We start from the raw sequence: 24666 nt of genomic DNA, 5'->3' as shown, positions 1-24666 counted from the left end.
TAACCATACTGGAAAACTGTTATCAGGTCTCTTGCTCTCCTCCCCTCCGCCCCCGGCCCCCAGTCTTCTTTTCTCAAGACTAAACATGCCCATTTTTAAAAACTTTCTTCATAGGTTTTCTAAACCTTTGATAATTTTTGCTGCAGTTCCCTGGGCTCTCTCCAGTTTATCCACATCTTTGTTAAAGGGTGATGCCCAGTGTACTCCAGCTGAGGCCACACCAGTGCCATGTAGATCAGGACAGTTACCTTCTATGTCTTATGTATGACACTCCTGTTACTACACCCCAGAATAATATCATCCTTTTTCTCAACTGCATTACATTGTGTCTCTAATATCCTGGGAGCAACACAGCTACAATAACACTGCATCACATTGTTGACGCATATTCAATTTGTGATCCACTGTACCTGTATACCCAAATCCTTATCAGCTGTACTACTGCATAGCCAGTTATTTCCCATTTTGTAGTTGTGCATTTGATTTTTTCCTTCCTAAGTGTAGTACTTTTCACTTGTCTTTATTGAATTTCATCTAGTTGATTTCAGACGAATACTTTTTGGCAAGGTTGTTTTGAATTTTAATCCTTTTCTCTAGAGTTCTAGCAATCCCTTCTAGCTTGGTGTCATCTGCAGATTTTATAAGCACGCTTTCCATTCCGTTATCTAAGTCATTATGGAAAATATCAACTAGTACCAGGCCCAGAACAGACCCCTGTGGGATCCCACTAGACACATTCTCACAGTTTGACAGTGAACCAATGATAACTACTCTCAGTATGGTCTTTCAACCAGTTGTCCACCCACTTTATGGTAGTTTCACCTAGACTACATTTCCCTAGTTTGCTTATGAGAATGTCATATGGGATATGTCAAAAGCATTTCTAAAATCAAGATATATCACATCTACAGCTTATCCACTAGGCCGGTATCCCTGTAAAAGTATGAAATTAGATTGGCTTGGCATGATTTGTTCTTGACAAAGCCTTGTGATTATTACATATGACCTTGTTATCCTCTAGGTGCTTACAAATTGATTGTTTCATAATTTGTTCCAATATCTTTTCAGGTAAAGAGTTAGGCTGACTGGTCTGTAGTTCCCCAGGTCCTCTTTGTTCCTTTTTTTAAAGATAGATACCCGGTTTGCCCTTCTCCAATCCTCTGGGACCTCATCCATTCTCCATGAGTTCTCAGAGATAATTGTGAACAGTTCAGAAATTGCTTCAGCTAGTTTCTTAAGCACCCTAAGATGAATTTCATCAGGCCTTGATGACCTGAATACATGTAATTTATCTAAATAGTCTATAACTTGTTCTTCCTACTTTGACCTGCATTCCTTCCGCTGATGTTAATAATAATTGTGTTTTGAGTGCCTGGTCACAATTTAGCTTTTTAGTGGATACAGGCAAAATAGACATTAAGGATCTTGGCCTTCTTCATGTTGTCTACCTGTCACCATTCATGTTGTCTGTTTTTACCTCTCCTTCCCTGCTAAGTACAGGACCTACACTTTCTTTGCCTTTCTCTTGTGCCTAATGTATTTAAAGAACCTCTTCTTATTGTATTTTATGTCCCTTCCTAGATGTACTCGTTTGTGCCTTGTCCTTTCTGCTTTTGTCCCTACTTGCTTGTGTTATTCTTTTGTACTTCTCCTTAGCAATTTGTCCATCTTTCCCCTTTCTGTAGGATTCCTTTTTTTTTTTTTTCAAGTAATCAATATAACTCCATCAGGAGCTCTTTAGCCTCTTACTAGTCTTCCTGTCTTTTCTTCGCATCGGGATAGTTTGTTGTTGCTCCTTTAACATCTCTTTGAGAAACTGCCAGCTTTCCTAAACTCCTTTTTCTGCTCGCTCTTCTTCCTTTACATAGAGTCATGAAATCTGTTATTTCATGATCACTTTCACCCAAACTGTCTTCCACCTTCAAATTTGCAACCAATTCCTCCCTGTTAGTCAGAATAAAGTCTAAAATGGTTTTCCTGCTGCCTGTTTCCTCCACATTGTGAAACACAAGGTTGTCCCCAATACATTCCAAAAAACGTATTGGAAATTTTGTATTTTGTTGTATTTCTTTTCTAACAGATGTCTGGGTAGTTAGTCCCCCATTACTACCAGATCATTTGTTCTGGGAATTTCTGTTTGTGTTGTTGAGTGTAGAAAGCCATGAGGCAAGTATCTGGAAGGGGTTGACTCTCAAATTGGTTTAGGTGTTTAATTTTTTTTAAATAACCCACTTTTAAAAACATAGCTTAATAACTTAAGAGAATAGGTGGCCTGGATTTTAGCAGTGCTAGAAAGAAAGCTGATTAACCACCCTTAAGATACAGCCTTTCCTACCCATCCATACATAGAAAACTCTCTTCCAGGCTCTTATCATCTTGTGTCTCGAATACTGCAACATCCTGTTCTCTGGCCTTGACAAATGCAATCTTGCCCCGCTCGTATCTATTGAGACTGCTGCTGCAGAGGACATCCTCCTAGCCCATCGCTTTGCCATGTTACCCCCTCTTTTCCCTCCTCCTTTCTCTATTGTATCAAATATAAGCTGCTTGTCTTTGCCTTCAAGGTTCTACACAACTTATCTCTGATTCAGCAGCGAGACGCCGATCCCCATCTCTGATTAGCCCATGATGCTAGCAACCCTTGCCCACTTGTTAAATTTTTAAACAAGCATCCTCATGGTTACTCCTATGATGCCCCTCACCCTTGGGAGGAGCTTCCTGTAAACATCTGTAAAGCTACTTCATTGTCCTTCAGATCTCCTTAAAAGTCTCTCCTTTGCTTTGTCGTCTACAAAAAACTTGACAACAGTTAGACTGCTAGTGTGCTGAGACCGCTGTGTATAATGCTGACCCAATGTTGTCTCATTGATTCCTTGTACTCCCCGGTCTCTCTTTATCAATCTGTTGATTCTTCTCTTCTGCTTAGATTGTAAACTCTTTGGGGCAGAGATCATTTTTCTGTTTGTACAGCACGTAATAAAGTGGACTTCTTGTCCATTACTGGGGTGCCTAGATTTTATGGTGGTACAAATAATATTAAAAATAAAATAAAAGGCAACCTACATTATATGGAGAAATTGCAGGATAGAAATATCAGGTATTGAAATACCCCAAATCACCGGTTACTTTTGAAAATTCTTGTCAGTATATTTGGAATTTTGTTACTTCTTTGTTTAAATAAATAAGGTTGTATTTAAAAACTCCTAATTAGGGAGTGGTAGCAAATGGGATTTTGCAATATTGTAACCCTCAATGCTTAGGAATTTTATTAAAGCTGCTAGGCAGGGATTTGCAAACACTTTCCTAGTGTGGACCACATCTTAATAGAATGAGTGTCTAAAGTACACTTGCCTCTTCTGTGTCTTCTCGCATGGACACCACCTCCTTCCGTCGATAATCCCATAACAGCACTGCAGCATCTATAGCAATTGCATTCCTGGGACAATGATAATAGGGTTTGTTATTTTTTTTTTTTAAAAAAAAAAGCTTCTTTTAATGGAACTGGAAACAAGGAGTGCCACCTGCCATGTGACCAGTCAACTAATGGGAACCTCTGCACTAATGGATGGTCTTAAGTCAACACTGATGCAAAATGGGAGAGGTACCAAACACAGAAGTCCAACTGTAAAGGGAGATGAGAAAACAATTTTTTTTGGACGGGGGGATGTTACATCCAACAAGATGAGTTATTTCCAATTAATGTAAAGCCATATATTTAGAGAGAGAGAGAGAGAGAGAGAGGGAATAGATAACACAGACGCAAATGTGAGGGGGTGGGGCAGCTATCTAGAAATCAGAGAAACCAGAGGATGCTAAAGGTAACTGAAAATCACCTAACTGTGTCACGCTGCCAAAAAATAAATGAATATAACTCAGTTCTCCCCTGTATATAGAGTGTTCTCATAACAAGGCTGTGTGCACAGAGCCCTTTGAAGATCATATCTGGAGTAGTGGGTGCTGTTCTGAACCTTGTTGGAGGGTACTGGGGAAAAAAACAGAGAAGGGCAATGGAAATGATACAAGAACCAGATTTAAAAGCAATGGGGGCAGGGGAAACTGAGGGAGTTCAATCCATATCATATAGAAGAAAAGGGATATAGAGGCTGAGGGCTTGTATGAGAGAAATACCTTCAAGGTGGTAATACACATGGTCTATTTTCTCCACTTGTACTTTCTACATAAGCTTCCTTTACAAGTTGGTGGGACGAGGCTAAAACTGAAGAAGGTAATATATTCTGGTGGAAGATTAGGGAGATGATGTTTAACATTAAGAGCAATTGGCTGCTGGAGTAGTTTTCTATTCGGTGGTCACTGGATTCATGCTTTCTGGTATTCCTGTGTATGAATCATTCATTACCTGGTTGTAAGCTGCTCCCCCTGTCAGGTTCCTGATTCGTGTTTCTCTTTCATGTATAGGTGCAAAGTAGCTCAACATGAGTGGCCTTGGGGACAGCTCAACAGATCCTGCTAACCCTGATTCCCGGAAGAGGAAGGGGTCGCCGTGTGATACGTTGGCCCAGAGGTACGTGCGCTGTTCCAAATCCATTTCTCCCACATGGCTACTTTGTCATTCTAACCGCATCGTTCTGTCCCATCTGCTTGAGCAGATGGAGCAGGTTTCATCTACTCATAAATGTTCACACTTCCCACCAGAACTCAGCTCCACTTTTATTAGTGACTGTGGTGGAAGAGGGAACATGATGGAAATATAACTTTCCATCTGCTCTTCTTGCTTTTAGGCGGCAACTGATGATAGAGGCTCATTATCAAAGTTAATTTATTGATTTATAAATTGAGAGCATTTGGTGGTGGCATGGGGAGATATCGAGAGGGCTTTCTTGGTATGAGTTAGGGATGGTTGCATTACTTGTGAATGTCAAAGCCGTGTGTGAGGTCTTCAGGTCAGCCCAAGGCTTGTGCCTCCCTACAGGGTGCCCAAGCAATGCATATTTCCATCAGGTTCCAAAGACCTTGGTGATGAGATTCTTTTACACCATCGTACATTCAGGAGACACGTTAGTGTAAATTATAGTCATTTTCATGTGATTGTCCAAACAGCCCTAATGGCAGATTCCTTTCATAATTCAGCTTGCTCTAGAAATCTGCTTTTTGTGTGTGGCTTTCCCAGTAATTTTTCCATTGTGCTGCCCATTGGTTAAGGCTAAGCAAATCCAACATGTATTTCATCCTGGTTTATGTAGTTGTGAGCATTGTAGCAAAAATGACTGTCATGCTGTGTGGTCCTTGCTGGCACTGGTGTGACTCTGTCAAGTCTGGCTGTTTCCCTTTTGGTTCAGCCTATGTTAGGAAAGAGTTTATTGCATTTTAGTGCCGCTGTTAAGTGTGTGCCTCTGCTTCCTATGAAGCTGTTGTGCTCATCTTCACACAGCGCATGTGCAGTGACAATGCTCAGCGTTTGCTTTCTGTCCGTTTTGCACATGTATGGACCTTTTGTATTTGACTGAAGTTGTGGCCGTTTCTAGACCGTAAATATAAAGATGGCAGTAAGTTGTTAATCTAGTAAAGAGGTTTAAGATGATTCTGTTTGATAACTTCAAATATTTTCTACTCACCTTTTCAGTGACTGCTTCTCCCTTCCTTTAGCAGTGAATCTTCTACGGAATTTCCAGACCTTCCAGTAGTGCTGATTACAATGGTGATTTGGGTTCATAGCCTAACTATGCCATCAACTTAAAAAATGAAACAATATATTTGGTTTCAGAGTAACAGCCGTGTTAGTCTGTATTTGCAAAAAGAAAAGGAGTACTTGTGGCACCTTAGAGACTAACAAATTTATTTGAGCATGAGCTTTCGTGAGCTACAGCTCACTTCATCGGATGCATACCGTGGAAACTGCAGCAGACTTTATATATACACAGAGAATATGAAACAATACCCCCTCCCACCCCACTGTCCTGCTGGTAATAGCTTATCTAAAGTGATCTACAGGACTACAGGACAGGCCTAACAAAGAAAATAACAGAACGCCACTAGCCGTCACCTTCAGCCCCCAACTAAAACCCCTCCAACGCATTATTAAGGATCTACAACCTATCCTAAAGGATGACCCAGCACTCTCACAAATCTTGGGCGACAGGCCAGTCCTTGCCTACAGACAGCCCCGCAACCTGAAGCAAATACTCACCAACAACCACATACCACACAACAGAACCACTAACCCAGGAACTTATCCTTGCAGCAAAGCCCGTTGCCAACTGTGTCCACATATCTATTCAGGGGACACCATCACAGGGCCTAATAACATCAGCCACACTATCAGAGGCTCGTTCACCTGCATATCCACCAATGTGATATATGCCATCATGTGCCAGCAATGCCCCTCTGCCATGTACATTGGTCAAACTGGACAGTCTCTACGTAAAAGAATAAATGGACACAAATCAGATGTCAAGAATTATAACATTCATAAACCAGTCGGAGAACACTTCAATCTCTCTGGTCACGCAATCACAGACATGAAGGTTGCTATCTTAAAACAAAAAAACTTCAAATCCAGACTCCAGCGAGAAACTGCTGAATTGGAATTCATTTGCAAATTGGATACTATTAATTTAGGCTTAAATAGAGACTGGGAGTGGCTAAGTCATTATGCAAGGTAGCCTGTTTCCTCTTGTTTTTTCCTACCCCCCCCCCCCCAGATGTTCTGGTTTAACTTGGATTTAAACTTGGAGAGTGGTCAGTTTGGATGAGCTATTACCAGCAGGAGAGTGAGTTTGTGTGTGTATGGGGGTGGGGGGATGTGAGAAAACCTGGATTTGTGCAGCAAATAGCCCAACTTGATTATCATGCACATTGTGTAAAGAGTTGTCACTTTGGATGGGCTATCACCAGCAGGAGAGTGAATTTGTGTGGGGGGGTGGAGGGTGAAAAAACCTGGATTTGTGCTGGAAATGGCCCACCTGATGATCACTTTAGATAAGCTATTACCAGCAGGACAGTGGGGTGGGAGGGGGTATTGTTTCATATTCTCTATGTATATATAAAGTCTGCTGCAGTTTCCACGGTATGCATCCGATGAAGTGAGCTGTAGCTCACGAAAGCTCATGCTCAAATAAATTGGTTAGTCTCTAAGGTGCCACAAGTACTCCTTTTCTTTTTGCGAATATATTTGGTGTAAACTGCAGTAATTCCACAAGAAACGCTTTTCTGGTAACACTTATTTCCATCCCTAGCAAAGACTTCTATAGTACTGTGAGACATTTGCCATTTCTGCCATTGTGTAGGAGAGCAGGTGTTTGAATCAAAACTCTACCACGTGTTCTAGGCCTGCCTAAAGCCCTGAGTCTAGCGTAGAGCCGAATCCAATTAATTCTAGTGTTTCAACTGGAGCCAGGTCATTCCCTTAGAGATGAACTCCCTTTGTCCCTCAAGCACAGTCCATGTGTAGTGTCTGTGTGGAGCAAAGAAGACCTGTATGCCTGTTCTTGAAGGCTCCATTGCCTAAATAAATAAGAATGTGCATGGTTCTGTTTCTTATATTTATTATAACGCCTTTCTTTATTGGGAAACCTGGCTCATAGCCCAATAGTAAAGTCCTTAAACCGGCCATGCATTTTCTTTTCTAACTAGCTTTCTCATTCTCCATTCTTGTAGTGATCACTCCCTCAGAAACCTTGCTATACAGATACAGAAAGTCCTTAAGAAGATTCAGAGTAAGAGCAGGCTAGGACAGTAGAATGGATTATACAGCTCCTTTCACACATAAGTAGGGGTCTACCAAATCCGTTGGCCGTGAAAATCACGTCATGGACCGTGAAATATGGTCTCCGGCTGCCCAGCTGTGAAGGCAGAGCAGAGAATGGTGGCTGCTGCCAGGACACCAAGCTCAGAAGGAAGGGTGGCAATACCATGGCACCCTCACTTCTCTGCAGCTGCTGCCGGCTGCACTGCCTCTCTCCAGCCGCCCAGCTCTGAAGGCAGGCTAGAGAGCAGTGGCTGCTGGTTGGGCTCCCAGGTCTGAAGGCAGGACCGCAGCCAACAGCTGCAGAGAAGTAAAGGTGGCATGGTACTGCCAACCTTACTTCTGGGCTGCTGCTGGCAGCGGTGCTGCCGTGAGCGCTGGGCACCTAGGCAGCAGCCGCTGCTCTCCCGCCTCCCAGCTGCAGGCAGTGCTGCCATCAGCAACAGCGCAGAAGTGAGGGTGGCATTGCTGCAACGCCCTGATAGGCTTGCGACCCCCTTTTGGGTCCAGACCCCTAGTTTGAGAAACGCTGCGGAGAAATCACACATTTCCTATGGGTTGGTCACGGCATAAACAGAAAATTTCACTGATGTGTAACACATCTGCAAAATTTGCTATTTGTGCCATGACCAACCTGCAAAATTTGTGTGATTTCTCTGTGATTTGAGTAGACCCCTATACATAAGGTATCGAAAAGCACTTTGCAAAGTGCTAACTGGGATACCTGTATGCAAATGTGGCAGCCATTAGGAGCTTTCTCACAGATTGGGACACTGGAATGTGTTTCCCTAGGAGAGGGAATGTTGGCCAGTGCCCCGGTGCTATATCCTACTCTCTTCAGAAAGTGCTAATGAGATGTTTTAACTTCCACCGGTGTCTGGCAGAGACAACTTCCTGCTCCACATCTTGTTCAAAGGCTGGAGTATGTAGCATGCTACAGAGCTACTTGAATTTCAGAATTCCTGTGTAAAAGCATGGACAGTGTCACAGTTCCTGTGACAGGTTTCAGAGTAGCAGCCATGTTAGTCGATATTCGCAAAAAGAAAAGGAGGACTTGTGGCACCTTAGAGACTAACAAATTTATTTGAGCATAAGCTTTCGTCCTAAAGTGAGCTGTAGCTCACGAAAGCTTATGCTCAAATATATTCGTTAGTCTCTAAGGTGCCTCAAGTCCTCCTTTTCTAGTTACTGTGATGATACTCCAGAGTCATAAAGAACAGCCCACTGCTATAATATTCTCCTGATGCTTTTATGTAGGGAAAATCAGCCTATTCTCCCTCCCACAACTTGAAAGTTGCCACAGCAACAGTGGCATTAAGTTTTTTTTTGCACCAAATGAGTTCACCCACAACAAGTAGCTTTTCTTCTTTTTCCCTTTTGATTCACAGAGAGGGGAGGAAATTAATTTGACCTTAACTGAAATACCTATTCAACTCTATTGAGACATTTACCTGCCCTTTAATAAGCAAAGAGGACCTACCTGTGTGTGAGTCTGAATGTTTTGCAAAATGACTCACTGCATTGGAGTTGGTTGCTGCTCTGTATTCATCTGCATGGCTCAGTGTGGTATGTGGGGTGTTTCTGTGACTTGCTTATAAAGTGATCCACTAGATTTGCTTTAGTTGCTTTTGCAAACAGAGATTGATTGCAGTTTTTCTTTCTTTTTCTTTTTTGTTTTTCTTTCATTCAAACTTTTACCTTTTAACTTATGAAATCTCAGACCTTTGGCATTGTGCCTCATATTTCTCTTTGGTATCTCACCAGAAAATTTTATTGGCCTATTTACAGCATGCTCTGTGGAGCGTATGTATGTTAATATGTTGAGTAACATTTCCTTTGAAATGCATATGGTAGTGGGGGTGGGGAGATCACACTTTTCAGATAGATGTTCTCTTTCACATACCTCTAGGCCCCTGCCAAGTGCATTAGATCCCTGGAGCTAATGTAATTGGGTATAGTTTAGTCCTTCCCTTGATGTAAGTGGGTCACTTTCTAGAGCACAAAAGTTACTTCAGATTTCACTGATACCAATTACAAAAAGAGGATAAGATGATAGCCTGGACAGACCCAACAATTTTGCGGAAGGTGGAACTCAAACTTGCCACTGGCCTGTTTACAGTAACATTTAACTATTTGCTTGGGTATGATACAGCTACCAACCACTTCATTGTCAGCTGCCTGATGGGAGAATGAATGTAACTGTACACACTCCTGAGTTAGCAGCCAATCATTATCTGATCCTATAAAAGTTACTGGACAGTGCTGCCTGTCTCCCTGAAAAGGCCTAGCAGTCACTTGTTACCTGTCACTTAATAGGAATCTAAGCTACACAGATTTGGCAAACCAGACCAGAAATTTTATTCCTTTTCTCCACACTGTGGAGTTGCCCACAGTCAGGTAGTTGATTATTTTTCAAAATACAGATTCTTCTGGGAGACCACCTGGCTCCTGATCTGCTGTATCAGCTGAACAGAAAGTTACCTCTCTGGCTTCTCAACCCTATGTGCAGCAGTTTGGGGAAGGAGAAAGGACAACAAGGTGTAGGAAGGTGAACCTCAGCCTAATGGAGGCACCAGGGAGGAGCCAGAGTTCCAGAACGGTGAGGGGCATGATGGTCCATCTAGGAGTGTGTGCAATTGTTAGTTGTTTACAGAGAGTCCAAGCCACAGTGAAGAGGACAGAGGAGAGTGCACACCCGTCAGGGCTAGCAGAAAAAATTAATAATATTGTTAGAAATAAATCAGAAAAAGGAACAACTCTGTAAACCCCGGAACATCTGTGCAGTGTGTGCATAGAGTTTCCTGTGGGTATATGGGTGTGTAGTTGGCTGGATATTTGGGGATGGAATAATCTCTAAGGAGCCTAAGCAGTAGCTGCAGACATATCAGAGTGCTGCTCGCTGTACGCTGGTCATAAGCATTTTGTATGTGTCCACTTTTACAGAGTGACTACCACAGAGGTGGGCAAACTATGTCCCCTGGGCCACACCCGGCCCGCTGGACTGTCCTGCCCGACCCCTGAGCTCCCGGCCCTGGAGGCTAGTCCCTGGCCCCTCCCCTGCTCTCCCCCCTCCCCTGCAGCTACGTGCCCGCCCACCTCCCAGGCTTTCCAATAAGCCTGTCCTGCTGCTCTGAGCCGCATGGTGGGGAGGGTTAGATAAGGGGCAGGAGGTCCTGGGGGGCAGTCAGGGGACAGTTGGATGGGGTGGAGGTTCGGGGGGCAGTCAGGAGACAGGGAGCAGGGGGGTTGGATAGGGGGTGGGGTCTTTGGGGGACAGTTAGGGACGGGGGTCCCAGGAGGGGGCGGTCAGGGGACAAGGAGTGGGGGGGGGTTGGATGGGTTGGGGGTCCTGGGGGGCCTCTCTGGGGCGGGGGTGTGGATAGGGGTTGGGACAGTCAGGGGACAGGGAGAAGGAGGGGGTTGGATAGGGGGTGGGGCCCGGGGGGGCGGTTAGGGGTGGGGGGTCCTGGAAGTGGGCGGGCAGGGGACAAGGAGCGGGGGGGTTGGATGGTTCGGGTGTTCTGAGGGGGGCAGTCAGGGGGCGGGAAGCGGGAAGGGTGGATAGGGTGAGGGGCCAGGCTGTTTGCGGAGGCACAGCCTTCCCTACCGAGCCCTCCATACCGTTTTGCAACCCTGACGTGGCCCTCAGGCCAGAAAGTTTGCTCACCTCTGGACTACCACATACAGAAGATGGAACTGATCACTTTTTGCAGCTTTTAGCTTGTTCCTCTGCACAACCTCCTGCACTGGCTGGACAGAACTTGACTGCATGCTCAGAGAATTTTCAGTCCCCAACATATTCCTTTCAATTTTCCCTGTCTCTTTCCGTCTGATGAATGTACCTTGTAGCATTTGCCTTATGATCTGGAAATTGTTCTAGCTCAGTTTCAAAATTGTGGCCTGTTTGTGACCTACCACTCATGTCACATCAGCTTGTTAATTGTTGAGAATAATCCATTTTTAGATGATATTTTCTGAAATCATTTATTATTCTGCGTCCTTCTGAAGGTTGCAAGGAAGGTGATTTGACTGTTTTTATAAAAACTTTTATTTAGCAAATAGTGTGTATATATACATTTTTACTTGCTAGTCTCTATAAGAGACTCTCCATTGGCTGTTAAGAGTATAAGGCCTATAATTCACATTTGAGCAGTTCTGATTCCACTCAGTAGAGGTTTCAGAATGGTAGCCATGTTAGTCTGTATCAACAAAAAAACCGAGGTTAGTGATAGAGAGGGGGGCGTATGTGTGTCACAGAGCAGTTCATTGCACTCTTTTCCTGTTCGCAGTGTCTTTGGCACAGAAATATGTTATAGTCTCTAGAGGGACTCTCATGAGATCTAAGTTACAGCTCAGCTGTTGGCAGTTTGTCCACACCTCTGAATTTTGCCATAGGGAAAGAGTTCATGGGGAAGTATTTGGCCCTTTCATTTGGCTCTGACCTCAAGGAGGAGAGCTGCTGTTGGCATTTGTTGGGATGATACCAATAGCAATACTAAAAGAAAAGGAGTACTTGTGGCACCTCAGCGACTAACCAATTTATTTGAGCATAAGCTTTCGTGAGCTACAGCTCACTTCATCGGATGCATACTGTGGATGAAGTGAGCTGTAGCTCACGAAAGCTCATGCTCAAATAAATTGGTTAGTCTCTAAGGTGCCACAAGTACTCCTTTTCTTTTTGCGAATACAGACTAACACAGCTGTTACTCTGAAAATAACAATACTGCTTTTCATCCCAGTCCTGCCACTGAAGTCAACTAAAAATAAAATGTGAATCTTCAGTGGACTTTGTTGATCCTTTGTGTGTGACGTTAGGACTGCTTTGCACCAGCTTGAATGCTGGCTTTGGCAAGGTAAGTGGCACTGCAGGTTTATAGTTCCCTTTCTGAAATAAGCAAGGAGTCCTGAATGTTGGTTTCTAAAAAGATACCTTTGAGGAATGTATTGAGTCTGCATTGTGCATGTCTTCCTGGGCTTTCGTTCTGTGACTCATTCTGCATAAAAATAGGCAAGGGCCTGAACCAAATCGTCCTGCATTTTGCAGACATTCAGATTGCAGCTTCATCCTGTCTCTAAGCAGAAAAGTTTCTGGGTGCCTGATAGACACACACATGCCTGTTTGGGGGAAGCAGTGGGAAAGTCATTAACCTGGAGTTTTGTTTTGTCACAGCAATGAAAAGCGACGCCGGGAGCAAGAGAATAAATACTTAGAGGAGCTGGCGGAGCTGCTGTCGGCAAACATTGGCGACATCGACACCCTGAGTGTCAAGCCAGACAAATGCAAGATTCTAAAAAAGACGGTTGACCAAATCCAGCAGATGAAGAGGTTGGAACAAGGTAAGGCTTGAACTCTGGGGCTGTGAGCCTGATAGAAAGACCATGCTCTGTTTGCATCGGCAGTATTGATTAAGTTACAAACAATAACCATGACATAGAGACAATTCTCTTTTATAAAGTTTTTCTTCTCCCACTTGTAAGGCATTTCCATGAAAGAAAGTATCATTTGTTTCTGTAGATGGTTACTTGAAGTCATAATATTCTGTTTGTGATGATGTCCTCATTTCCAGAGTGATCGGTTAAGCACTATAAGTCTGCACACTCTAATGCTGAGCATTTATCTGGTTTATCCTGGAAGTGCTTTACCAGCACTGAGCCCAGTTCTAATTCACAGGAGTCATCCTTCCTCCTATGAGCGTTCTCATTAATTTGAACAGGACTGCTCTTAAAAGTGAAGTTTTCAGGATCAAGCTTGTTAACTAATGAATCTCTGATGTCACTGTAAGGTAGGTACATATGCATTAAACCCATTTTGAAGATGGGTAGGATGAGAGGCTGAGGAGGGCGTGGCTTTAGGAGCTGGTATTAGATTTTAGAAAATTTTCCTGGCTCTTAGTCTTGTGCTTGTATTGCTAGACCAGGCTTCTCTTCTATGTGACTTTAAGCAAGGAGAAAGCATCAGAAACAATGAACTCTTTAAAGACCAACTTTTGTGCCATTGTCCCTAATCATTTAAAAAGAGGAAGGAGACATTCAGAATGCTCTCTGAATAGAATGCTTTCTCCAAGCTTTCCACATGGCATCAGGAGGCTTTTAAAGAAAAAAGGGGATGTTTCTATATCAGTTTGTCAGTAAATGAAAGCTTTGCTTAGCATCCCAAGGAGTTCTGCAGTGCTGAAGGTCTGGGGATGTGGGGCAGTGGTTTAGTTGTTACAGGAATAGGACTGGGCATCAGGAGATCTGGGTTTTCTGCCCAGCTTTGCCACACAGTTGCACTGTGTGACCTTGAGTGATTAATTTAATTTCATCTTACGTGGTTCCCCATCTGCACAATGAATCTAAACATTACCTATCCATCCATCACTGATGTGTCTGGGCACCATAAACAAAATTAAGAGAAGAATCATTTCTGTCTGAAAAAGACCCACCTCTCCCTCATTTGAAGCCGTTGTATTGACAGGGATAATTCTCCCATCCTTCACCTTTGTGAGGCTAAATTTATTGTTTGAAAAGCACTTTGGGACCCTCAGATGAAAGTCACTTGAAGTATTCCTTTTGGGGTTGAAGTTCACCCCTGTGCAGATCAAGCCCAAACCATATGCGCCACGTAAATCCAAAGGTCTTAGGAAACCAGGATTAAGTGCTGCATGTAGAACCCACAAGTGAGTATGTGTTACAGGTCCCCTTCTGTGCCAGTCTGCAGAGGATATGAGTGGTTACAGCCCCCAGCTGTAGCAGCTCATGCTTTTAGCTCTGGAGATACCTGGTTGGGGCAGCCATCACATAGTCCTTGGGGTGAATTTCACCCATTAGTAACCGAGGCAAGACAGGCTTGCCCAAGCTTCAGCCAATTCCTTTTGCCAAAATTCACGCTGGACATTTTCAGAATTAAATATTGTTGCCTTGTAACAGATGTTGAAGATTTCATAAACACAGTACTTGGCTTGTGTATGTGTGCGCTAACTTCAATCCTATTTAGTTCTTCATTGAATACACCGTTTTAGGTTGTATGTGCAGGAGTCATTGGCATGGATCCTCCTCACAGACTATTATTTTAGGAATGCAAATGCAGAACGCAGACTCCATAGCGTTAAAAAGGGGGTGAGGGGGCTGTTGTGAAACAGTCATCTCTGATTAAGTGTTGTATGTGTTACTTAGCCGTACTGTCGTCGCGAAGAAACAGGGAAACTGTTTTCAGATTTCATTCAGGTTACGTCTGAAATCTGAAAAGAATTTCATAGTGGGTAGGTACTTAAGAGATTCTTAGTTACTGGCACTTCAGTATTCATTAGTTTTCTTGACATTGCACAGCAGGGCTGAACATTAACTAGGATAAGTGCTACTTAAAAATATTGTTCCTTGAACTTTGTTCTGTATTGCCGGCTTATTTGGTACTGCACTGCACTGCTGAAGAAATGAAATTTCACCTCTGCGTTTTCTTAGCTAGCATTTCATTGCAGAGGCATTTAGCCTGAGAAGGTGATGGAGAGATGTTGAAATGTCAGTACATTTGCGCTGGGGTCACGAGAAGCTTTTTCAATACTTGCATTTGTACCGAATGTTACACACATGTTGTTTGTTTCCTTATCTCCTTTCTGTTCTCCCCTCGTCTTTATTTCCATGTAGCCCCAGTCAAGAATCACTTAGTGTCAGCTGATTGCTTAGGTTCTGGTTTTGCTTCGGAAGCATTGTGAATGGCAGAGCATCTACTGCAAAGCCAGAGGACTTGCATTATGATCTGTTGAGAGCAAGGGAAGCCAGAGCTCTGCCTGAGGAAGAGGGTCACATACATCTTGGGAGTGCATCTAATGTGGCCTACGACAGCACTCAGAAGCACAGTGAAAACTTTCACAGGTACAGCCCTCGGTGCCCAGCTAGGCAACAGCAGCCAAGAGCATGCTTAATGCCATAGGGTTAGAGATGGGAATGAGACTTGAGGCTTATCCAGAAATAGTGGAGCATTTTACATCAAGATGAGGCAAGGACTTCATTGTGTGGTCGAGTCAAGTCAGCAGCTCAGTGTGTTGCAATGTGTTGAACAGATGAAGTCTAGGAACATCCATCTGTTATCGCTGGGCAGCCTAATGGGTTAAGAGCCACTCGCGGGCGCACTCTCTTGAATGGAAAGCTGTATATTTGTGGTGTCAAGACATTTAAGTGGAGTGTACCCAATTGGCAGTGGTGTGATAAGGAATTCATTAGTTTTACAACACCTACATGTGTGAGAGAGAGTGTGAGATTGTGTGTGAGTTTGTTGTGCGTTCTTCATTCCTGTGCTGCTACTCTTAATGCACTGCAACAGGTGTTCCCCAACACAAGAATTACAAATCCGAATCCCACATGCAGGTGTTCAAATGGGCACTTATGTAAAGCTTGTCTTACGTTACATACACCTCTCTCTCTATCTATATACAGTGATTGCACATGGGCAAGGCAAGCTTTAAAAAAAACCACACATACACCTAAAAGCTCATCTGAGCATCCAGTTGGTTGTCTGTTAGGGAGCCCACCTGTGGAATTTAAGTTGTTTTCCAGCAATGACCAGAGTAGGGCAGGGTTCTTGGCACTGGGCCACATAATGGTTGACATTTTTGGTGGACAGCACAACACTAACACGGGGAAATATATATATGATAATCCATTTTTATTGTTGCAATGCTTAATTTAAAAAACAAAATAGCAAACTAAAATAATCTGCCCAATGGGGAACATAATGGGGAACTACAGGCCAGTCAGCCTCACCTCAGTCCCTGGAAAAATCATGGAGCAGGTCCTCAAAGAATCAATCCTGAAGCACTTGCATGAGAGGAAGGTGATCAGGAACAGCCAGCATGGATTCACCAAGGGAAGGTCATGCCTGACTAATCTAATCGCCTTTTATGATGAGATTACTGGTTCTGTGGATGAAGGGAAAGCAGTGGATGTATTGTTTCTTGACTTTAGCAAAGCTTTTGATACGGTCTCCCACAGTATTCTTGTCAACAAGTTAAAGAAGTATGGGCTGGATGAATGCACTATAAGGTGGGTAGAAAGCTGGCTAGATTGTCGGGCTCAACGGGTAGTGATCAATGGCTCCATGTCTAGTTGGCAGCCGGTGTCAAGTGGAGTGCCCCAGGGGTCGGTCCTGGGGCCGGTTTTGTTCAATATCTTCATAAATGATCTGGAGGATGGTGTGGATTGCACTCTCAGCAAATTTGCGGATGATACTAAACTGGGAGGAGTGGTAGATACGCTGGAGGGGAGGGATAGGATACAGAAGGACCTAGACAAATTGGAGGATTGGGCCAAAAGAAATCTGATGAGGTTCAATAAGGATAAGTGCAGGGTCCTGCACTTAGGATGGAAGAATCCAATGCACCGCTACAGACTAGGGACCGAATGGCTAGGCAGCAGTTCTGCGGAAAAGGACCTAGGGGTGACAGTGGACGAGAAGCTGGATATGAGTCAGCAGTGTGCCCTTGTTGCCAAGAAGGCCAATGGCATTTTGGGATGTATAAGTAGGGGCATAGCGAGCAGATCGAGGGACGTGATCATTCCCCTCTATTCGACATTGGTGAGGCCTCATCTGGAGTACTGTGTCCAGTTTTGGGCCCCACACTACAAGAAGGATGTGGATAAATTGGAGAGAGTCCAGCGAAGGGCAACAAAAATGATTAGGGGTCTAGAACACATGACTTATGAGGAGAGGCTGAGGGAGCTGGGATTGTTTAGCCTGCAGAAGAGAAGAATGAGGGGGGATTTGATAGCTGCTTTCAACTACCTGAAAGGGGGTTCCAAAGAGGATGGCTCTAGACTGTTCTCAATGGTAGCAGATGAGAGAACGAGGAGTAATGGTCTCAAGTTGCAGTGGGGGAGGTTTAGATTGGATATTAGGAAAAACTTTTTCACTAAGAGGGTGGTGAAACACTGGAATGCGTTACCTAGGGAGGTGGTAGAATCTCCTTCCTTAGAGGTTTTTAAGGTCAGGCTTGACAAAGCCCTGGCTGGGATGATTTAACTGGGAATTGGTCCTGCTTCGAGCAGGGGGTTGGACTAGATGACCTTCAGGGGTCCCTTCCAACCCTGATATTCTATGATAATTGATAGGAAAAGGAGAAATGTTACACTGAACATGCAAACAGAGCAGCAGAGGCGGAGAGAATTTAAATGAAGTAAAGTAGGGGACTAAATCCCTTTAAATTCTGTTAGAAAATTCCTAAATGAAAGCCTGTGTTGAGTGCCGAGCACTTATCAGAGTTCTCTGCAAATTGTGAAGTTATGGGAGCCAGCAGGTGTAAGCTCATAATGAATGGAAACAATCTACAATTCAGCCACTTCTTGCCAAGTGTTCACTCACTAGTGGAAGTTTCCCCCACTGTCAGCCTTGAAGAGTTTGTTTCTCCTAAAGATTTAGAGGTCACATCTCCTCAGCTTTTCCTCTCCAAAATCATCTTTGTGTGTGTGTGTGTCTCTCTCTCTCTCTCTCTCTCTCTCTCTCTCTCTCTCTCTCTCTCTCTCTCTCTGCAGGATCTTACTTCTTTTTGTCCCACAAAATGGTGGAAGAACCAAAAGGAGGCAGGAAATCTTGTAAATGCATCACATAGATCAGCTAAGCCCTCCCTCCCCATCCCCCAGCACGCCTGGCGGCTGTTATTTAAAGTATGAAGCAAATGCTTTTAGAAAAGATTCCTAGGTTTGGATACTTTCCAATGTTAGTAATGTACAGTTGGCAGAACAAGCCGTTTGCGGCTGTGGCAACAACCTGAAATTCATCTGCCAAGACAGCAATAAATGCAGCAGAGGAAGGGTCCAGAAAGTTAATTTTTCAGTACTCATCTGTCCCACAAAAGTTTTTAGATTTTGAGTTAGTGCAACGTTGTGAATTTTGCTTTTCAGGCCTTCGATAGTGCTTTAGCAAAGTCCCTTAGACAGGGACGAGAACAAAAGCTCACTGCAGTCATTTGGGCCACACGTAACATTGGAGTGAAAAGGGAAAAATAATTGAATCCAGGTGTCTTGTTGAACATAATATTTTTAATAGGCTTGCTATTGTGGGCATGCCTGGAGGCAGGGGAGCAGGGATAGATTCAGAAGTTTGGAGTTTCCTAAGAATTTGGGAAACTTGTCCCATAATGAGTTTGGTGGTGGGGAGATTTTTGTTGGATGAACGTGGGGCCACATGATAGATGCTAGTCACATTGCTAAGTGCTTTGCAGGAAGGCTCCCAAACGTTATGGTGATGGACCCATGAAATAACCTGGATAGTACTGATGCACTTACCAAATGTAGATCAACCCATCCAAGGTGCTGCCTCCAACATAGGTCCATTACACAGATCTATGCTGCTTCTCTTTAAACCAGTTTGCTAGATAAGGTGTTAATAGTTCATTGAGAGAGTAATCCTTAAAAGCTGACCTAGAAAGACAGGATGTACATCCAAGAAGGTCCTGCTTCTGAGATTTAATAAATCTTTGTTTCACAAATCAACTGGGAGGGGCGAAAGAGATGACTTTATGGCGATAAGGCCCTGCTTGCTGTACAGTAGAAATGGTACATTTTGTAGTGCTTTGTCCATATTACTTTAAAAAGGTCAGTGAAGGCAGCGAGGTCTGTAGGAATGAACACAGGGTAGAAAATCAGGAATTGCTGAGTTCTAATCCAGGCTGTGTAGCTGACTCACTCTGTGGCCTTGAGTAAGTCACTTTACTTTTACATGCCGCAGTTCCCTCATCTGAAAAATGGGTAACATATTTACTCACCTACCCCAAACAGGTGTTGTAAGGATTAATATCTGTGCAGTATTTTGAACACACAACATGAAAGATAAATGCTATCTATTATTATTTAGTTGCCTACGTAGATTGTAAGCTCTTTGGGGCAGGGCCTTCTTTTTGCTACATATTTGTACAGTAAAACAGTGGAGCCTTGGTCCATCACTGAGGCTTCTAGGTCTTATTTGCAGAATACTGCTACTAATTCTCAAGTGGTGGGGCCTCCATTATTCCCCTGGGACACTGTTCCCACAGGCTAATGGACTCAGGAAGTGTTTCCCAATTCACTCTGATTTTTCCCTTTTTTAATTTCATCTCTTCACCGCTCATTATATTCTCTTCCCCCTCCTACCTTCAAACACACAGTTTACAATTCTTCTACCTCCTTGGTGTTTACAACCTTCAAATGTTTGCTCATTGTTCTCATAGCCTCACTTACCCACACTACTGTATACAGATTCAGCCTATTTAATTTTCCATCACAAATCCAACCCCAGTGATTTTATTGCTCTTTCTGAACTCCCTTCAATTTATCGATATCTTTCTGGCAGTGAGATGCCTAGGACTGAACACATTGTTCCAGGTGAGGTCACCCCGGAGCCAAATAAAGAGAGACTGACTCTTTGCTCTAAGACAGGATGCAGCTCTGCTCTGCTGGGATGTGTGTCTTGGTTTTTGGAAGGATATTTTTTTCCGAATTTTAAATAAATAAGTTCCTTGTGTGAAGGCACTAGCCTTTGTGTTACAAAACAAATAGCGGGAAAGAGTCTGGAAGGAGAGGGGTGGGGAAGTCCCTGGTGCTGGTGGATCTATTGTCAGAGAGAGGGTATTTTTTCCCTTTTAGACCTACCAACCTTGACTGTGTCCATTTTAAGACTGTCACCCAATCATTTGCCCCAAACACCCCTCCATTGATAGGGTGCTTAATTTCTTTTCAAAGTGGTAGTTTAAATGCAGCATCTTAATAGCATAAATCAAATAGTATTGAACTTTTGATCAGGATCTGCAAACTCTATCATCACCACAGAGGATTGTCCTTGAAAACCCTCCTAACAATTATTACAAGTAAATCTACAGCAAAGAATATTCAAGGGGGACCACCTTTTTCCCCCCCTACTGTATTTGCTTTTTTGCTGTTTGCTTTCTTCTGCACCTGCTGTGCTGCAGCACCTCATTAGTGCTCTGTGGAGATCAGTGTTTAGAACCAGCGTTACTTCTGTGTTCATTAGTTCAGCACGTGCATCCCCCTGTTCTGCGTCCACAGTATTTGGTATGCCAATTATTTAGTTAGTACCTGGTAGCCCCAGTCAATTTATTCCATGGTCTCCAAAATAAAGGAGTTTATTCCATGGCTACCGTGACAGTGTGTCATACCACTTATAAATCCTACATAGGCAACTATGAACTCTCAGGCTGTCCATGCAGACAAAGGGGTTCTCATGGCAGAAGGGAGATCATAAGAATGAACCCTCTGCCCTCTTGTGTGTGGTATGGTATGGTAGTGTTAGGTTCAGTTTGCAGATCTTTAATAATAGTATTTCTGTTACAGTACTGCCCATAAAACTTGACTGATCTGTGGATGTTTTAGTAGTGTGGTGGACTAGGAATTATCTTCTCTTATATATATTCAGTATTGTACCAGATGTGATCATTGTGCTGTCAGCGTCCTCCCTCTGTTTTTCACCTGCTGTCTCATCATATGTTTAGACTGTAAGCTCTTTGCGGCATTGTGTTTGTACAGCATCTAAACCAACAGGGCCTGATTCTTCTTTGGGCCATCTATGCACTACGTTTGAGTGAATCTAGCATTGGTGAAAGGTGGGAGATTGACAGCCCTGGACTGACTGCTTCCATCCACTGAGCAGGTTCGGCAAAGCCAATAATGGTGTGAGCTTTCAGAAGCTGCCCTGCTGAAGCATCCTCAGTCTGAGTTGCGGGAGACCCTGTCAGGGACAAGAGAAGAATTTAGGCTCCATGGTTCATTTTGTAGTAACAGTGATGATAACATTTGCATGGTTCTGTGTATGTTTATTAAAGATCTTAAAATTAAACAGCACAAGAATACTGGGAGCAAATATTATATGTACTCTACAGGTAGGGAAACTGAGGCACAGAGAGACTGTCCAAGTTTACACCAGAAGCCAGTGGCAGAACAGGGATTAGCACTCTGTTAGACTTCCTAGCTCCCAGTGACGTACTAGAACACTAGGCCTTAGCCCTAATGGACTGGGCTGAGATTGTTTTCAGTTAGTGACCATTTTTATGAATTTTTTTGCAGTGTGAACATTTATCCCTTATGAACTAGACTGAGACCCACCAAACTCATTTCACACCGGGGCTAATGAACTTGTAGGTGCAGACTTTTTTGTTCACGAAATTCTGCATTCTGGAGCCTCGTGCTGGGCCTGAAGATTGGGTAGAGTGCTTTCCTCCTTAAGGTTTCTTTCTAAATGATGGTTGCCAGTCGATGTCCACTCTGCTCTGGTCACTTTCTGTCCAATTTCTACCTGGTCTGAGTAGCCTTTGAGGATACATTTATTATTATTAGCAAACAAAACCTATGGTTAGTGATGGTTAAGGTTGCAGCAGGACACACCTTACACATCCACAACCGGAAAAGCATGGAAATAAGAACTTAAGGGAGAGACTTGCGCACATTTGCATTGCCTGTAGCATTGCTGATAACCTGCTTCAGCACTCTGTGTGGCTTTCATTTCCGTCCTCAACAGATAGCCAAAAGCAATACATACCCCATCTTTGTCAGACTCAGACTCTAACAAAAACCACTAACCTCCTATGCTTTTATATTAATTATGTCAACAGATCAGCACGTGTTGCACATTCCATGAATCTGGAAAGCTATTCTGCTGAACATTGCTAGGGTCACTGTAAAGTTTTTGTACTAGAGTGCAAGCTTGATGAAGTTGGGATATGTATGACTTTAAGTGACTTGCTCAAGTTCACACGCTGAATCTGTTATAGAGCCAGGAAATAAACCCAGATTTTCTGAGACTCAGTCCAGAGCCTTGAGCACAAGATCATCTTTCTCCTCTATTCTTCTGTTGTTCTAACTGTTTTCTGATGTTAGTCTCCATGTCACCCAGCATTCTCATATCTTTGATGTTTGCAGTCAACTCAGTAGTCATGTGATGTCCTGTTATAAGAACACAATGTTGTTACAACTATTAATGACAAATGGGGAAAATACCAAACAAACTCAGATCCACAGAAATACAAATTCTAATGGTTGTTACTCAGGCTGTCACTATTTGGTGTTAATTTGAATCCAAAGTAGATAATGACTACAGAACACCAAGCTGGGATGCCAAGTCTGTGGCTGTGGAGGAAACCTCCCAATCCTTTCCTGAGAGCCCTGTTCCTCTCTGGCATGGTGTGTGTCTGGAGGGAGAAATGTCACTCTCTTCTGACTTAAAGATCCACACCATGTGATCTTTACTCTTTGGCGAGGTGTCAGATTTTTGCAGTTTCAGCCTAACACAGCCACATTTTCAAGACAGTGTGACTCAACCAAAGCGCTTGTTGTGTGAACGGTGACACAGCAGGATAAATGTTCGGCGTCCAGTGTTGGTGGAAAATATGTATTTGATTCCCAGCACCTTCTGCTCAGAACAAGCCCAGAATGATTTGGTCTTGTCCAATCTGTCTCTGAGGGACACACACCCCTGCCTTTGGGAGGGTATTCCACAGCCTGAGAGATCTCATTGTCAGTAAGTCAGCCTAGATTTTCTTTTACACACAGAATGTAAGCCCATTTCTCCTTTCTTACACTCTGAACAATTCCTGTCTCTTTATGGGCCATCTGATTGAGGGGTGATGAGGAGCTACCTTGTGCCTTGGGAATCTCTGAGAGGGATTTTCTGCCCTAACTCCCTCGCTTAGGATGATCACACCTTATACGCCTGCTGCAGTATCTAGTATTGTGTAGCTTCCTACTCAAACATGATGATCACTTCCCACAACTTGCTATATTACTTTTTGTCAATTACCTTCCTTTATGGTCTGTCAGCTACTTTTCAGTTCGTGTAATGTCGTTCATATTCAAAATGATCTAAATTATCTTTTCAAGAAAGATTTTAAGACAGAAAAATTTCTCATCCACTGCATTTCTTTCATCCAGTCATTTTGTAATTACGTACCAAAAGATCAAAGATTTTTATAGAATGGTTTCATCTTTATAAAACTCAAGTGTGAGGTGCTCATGGTTTCATTATGCTCCTGTCACTGGCATAGTTTGTCCTAAATATTTCACTAAAGATTAATGTCAGATGTATGGGTTTACCTTATCCCTCATCTCTTTGTTGTATTCACCTCTCATCTGCCACCACATACTTAGATTATAAGCTTTTGAGGGCAGGAACTGTCTTTTCATTATTGTGTTTACAGCACCCAACATGATGGGGCTCTGATCCTTGACTGGGGCCTCTAGGTTCTACCTCAGTACAAATAAGAAATAATAATAGTGATGGATGTTAATTGTCAGGACCTATCATTTCCTTTTTTGCGGGGGAGGAGGTGGAAACTGGTATCACATTTCCCTATTTTTTGCAGTCTCTCTGGTACCTGCCAACTTCTTCAGGCCTTCTAAAAAAAAAAACAATTGCCAATGGTTTGGTAAGCTTATTTGGAAATGATTGTAAGATCCTGGGAGCTTTAACATCTGGACCATACACTCATATATATTCAGTTTTCCATTATTCTTGGTCTGTTGTATCAATAGCGATCTCATCATTGCATCCTAGTCCTATCCACTTCATTACATTAGTTGTTTTACTAAAGAATGAGTTTGTTCAAGGTGTGGAACAGCCTTTTAAAATCCTTAGAATTGCCGTTCATTTAATCTCCCTCCTCTTTCTAGTATTAGTCCTTTCTCCTGATAGTCTGATAAAAATACTTGAATCCCTCCAGCGGCATTAACTCCTAGTCTTGAATTGTCTGTCTGTAACTTCCCCTGCAAGTGTCAACTTATTCTAAATATTCTTGCTTGGTTATTTCTACGCTTTGCCAGGATCGTTGCCTTTAGTTCTCTGAGCAGTTCCTCCAGATGCCCATCTTGGCTACTGCTTTATCTCTTGCATTTTTCTTTTTCAGAGGAATGTATGTTTTGTCTTAATTATGATCTCTTCTGAAGGTTCTCTGTCTTTCCTTCCCCCACCAGGATCCCTTAGACCAGCAAGCACAGGGGATTCTTAGAGCCTG

The 24666-nt window shown here is 43.2% G+C and overlaps 1 protein-coding gene across 10 annotated transcripts in view; it reads left to right on the top strand.

Annotated features, from left to right (window-relative positions):
* The window catches only part of NCOA1 (nuclear receptor coactivator 1), a 351754-nt gene that overhangs the window by 212598 nt on the left and 114490 nt on the right, over positions 1–24666 (top strand). For all 10 annotated transcript variants that reach the window (XM_084623427.1, XM_084623428.1, XM_084623423.1 and 7 more), the window contains 2 exons: positions 4417–4522; positions 12873–13039. In XM_084623427.1, the coding sequence (XP_084479553.1) occupies positions 4434–4522; positions 12873–13039 (256 nt within the window). In that variant the 5' untranslated portion in view covers positions 4417–4433. The remainder of the gene's footprint in view (positions 1–4416; positions 4523–12872; positions 13040–24666) is intronic.

This window comes from Lepidochelys olivacea (assembly GCF_965140295.1).
Source record: "Lepidochelys olivacea isolate rLepOli2 genome assembly, chromosome: 3".
Classification (NCBI taxonomy): Eukaryota; Metazoa; Chordata; order Testudines; family Cheloniidae; genus Lepidochelys; species Lepidochelys olivacea.
The sequence above is the reverse complement of the archived record's forward strand: the minus strand, read 5'-3'. Positions and strand labels throughout refer to the sequence as shown.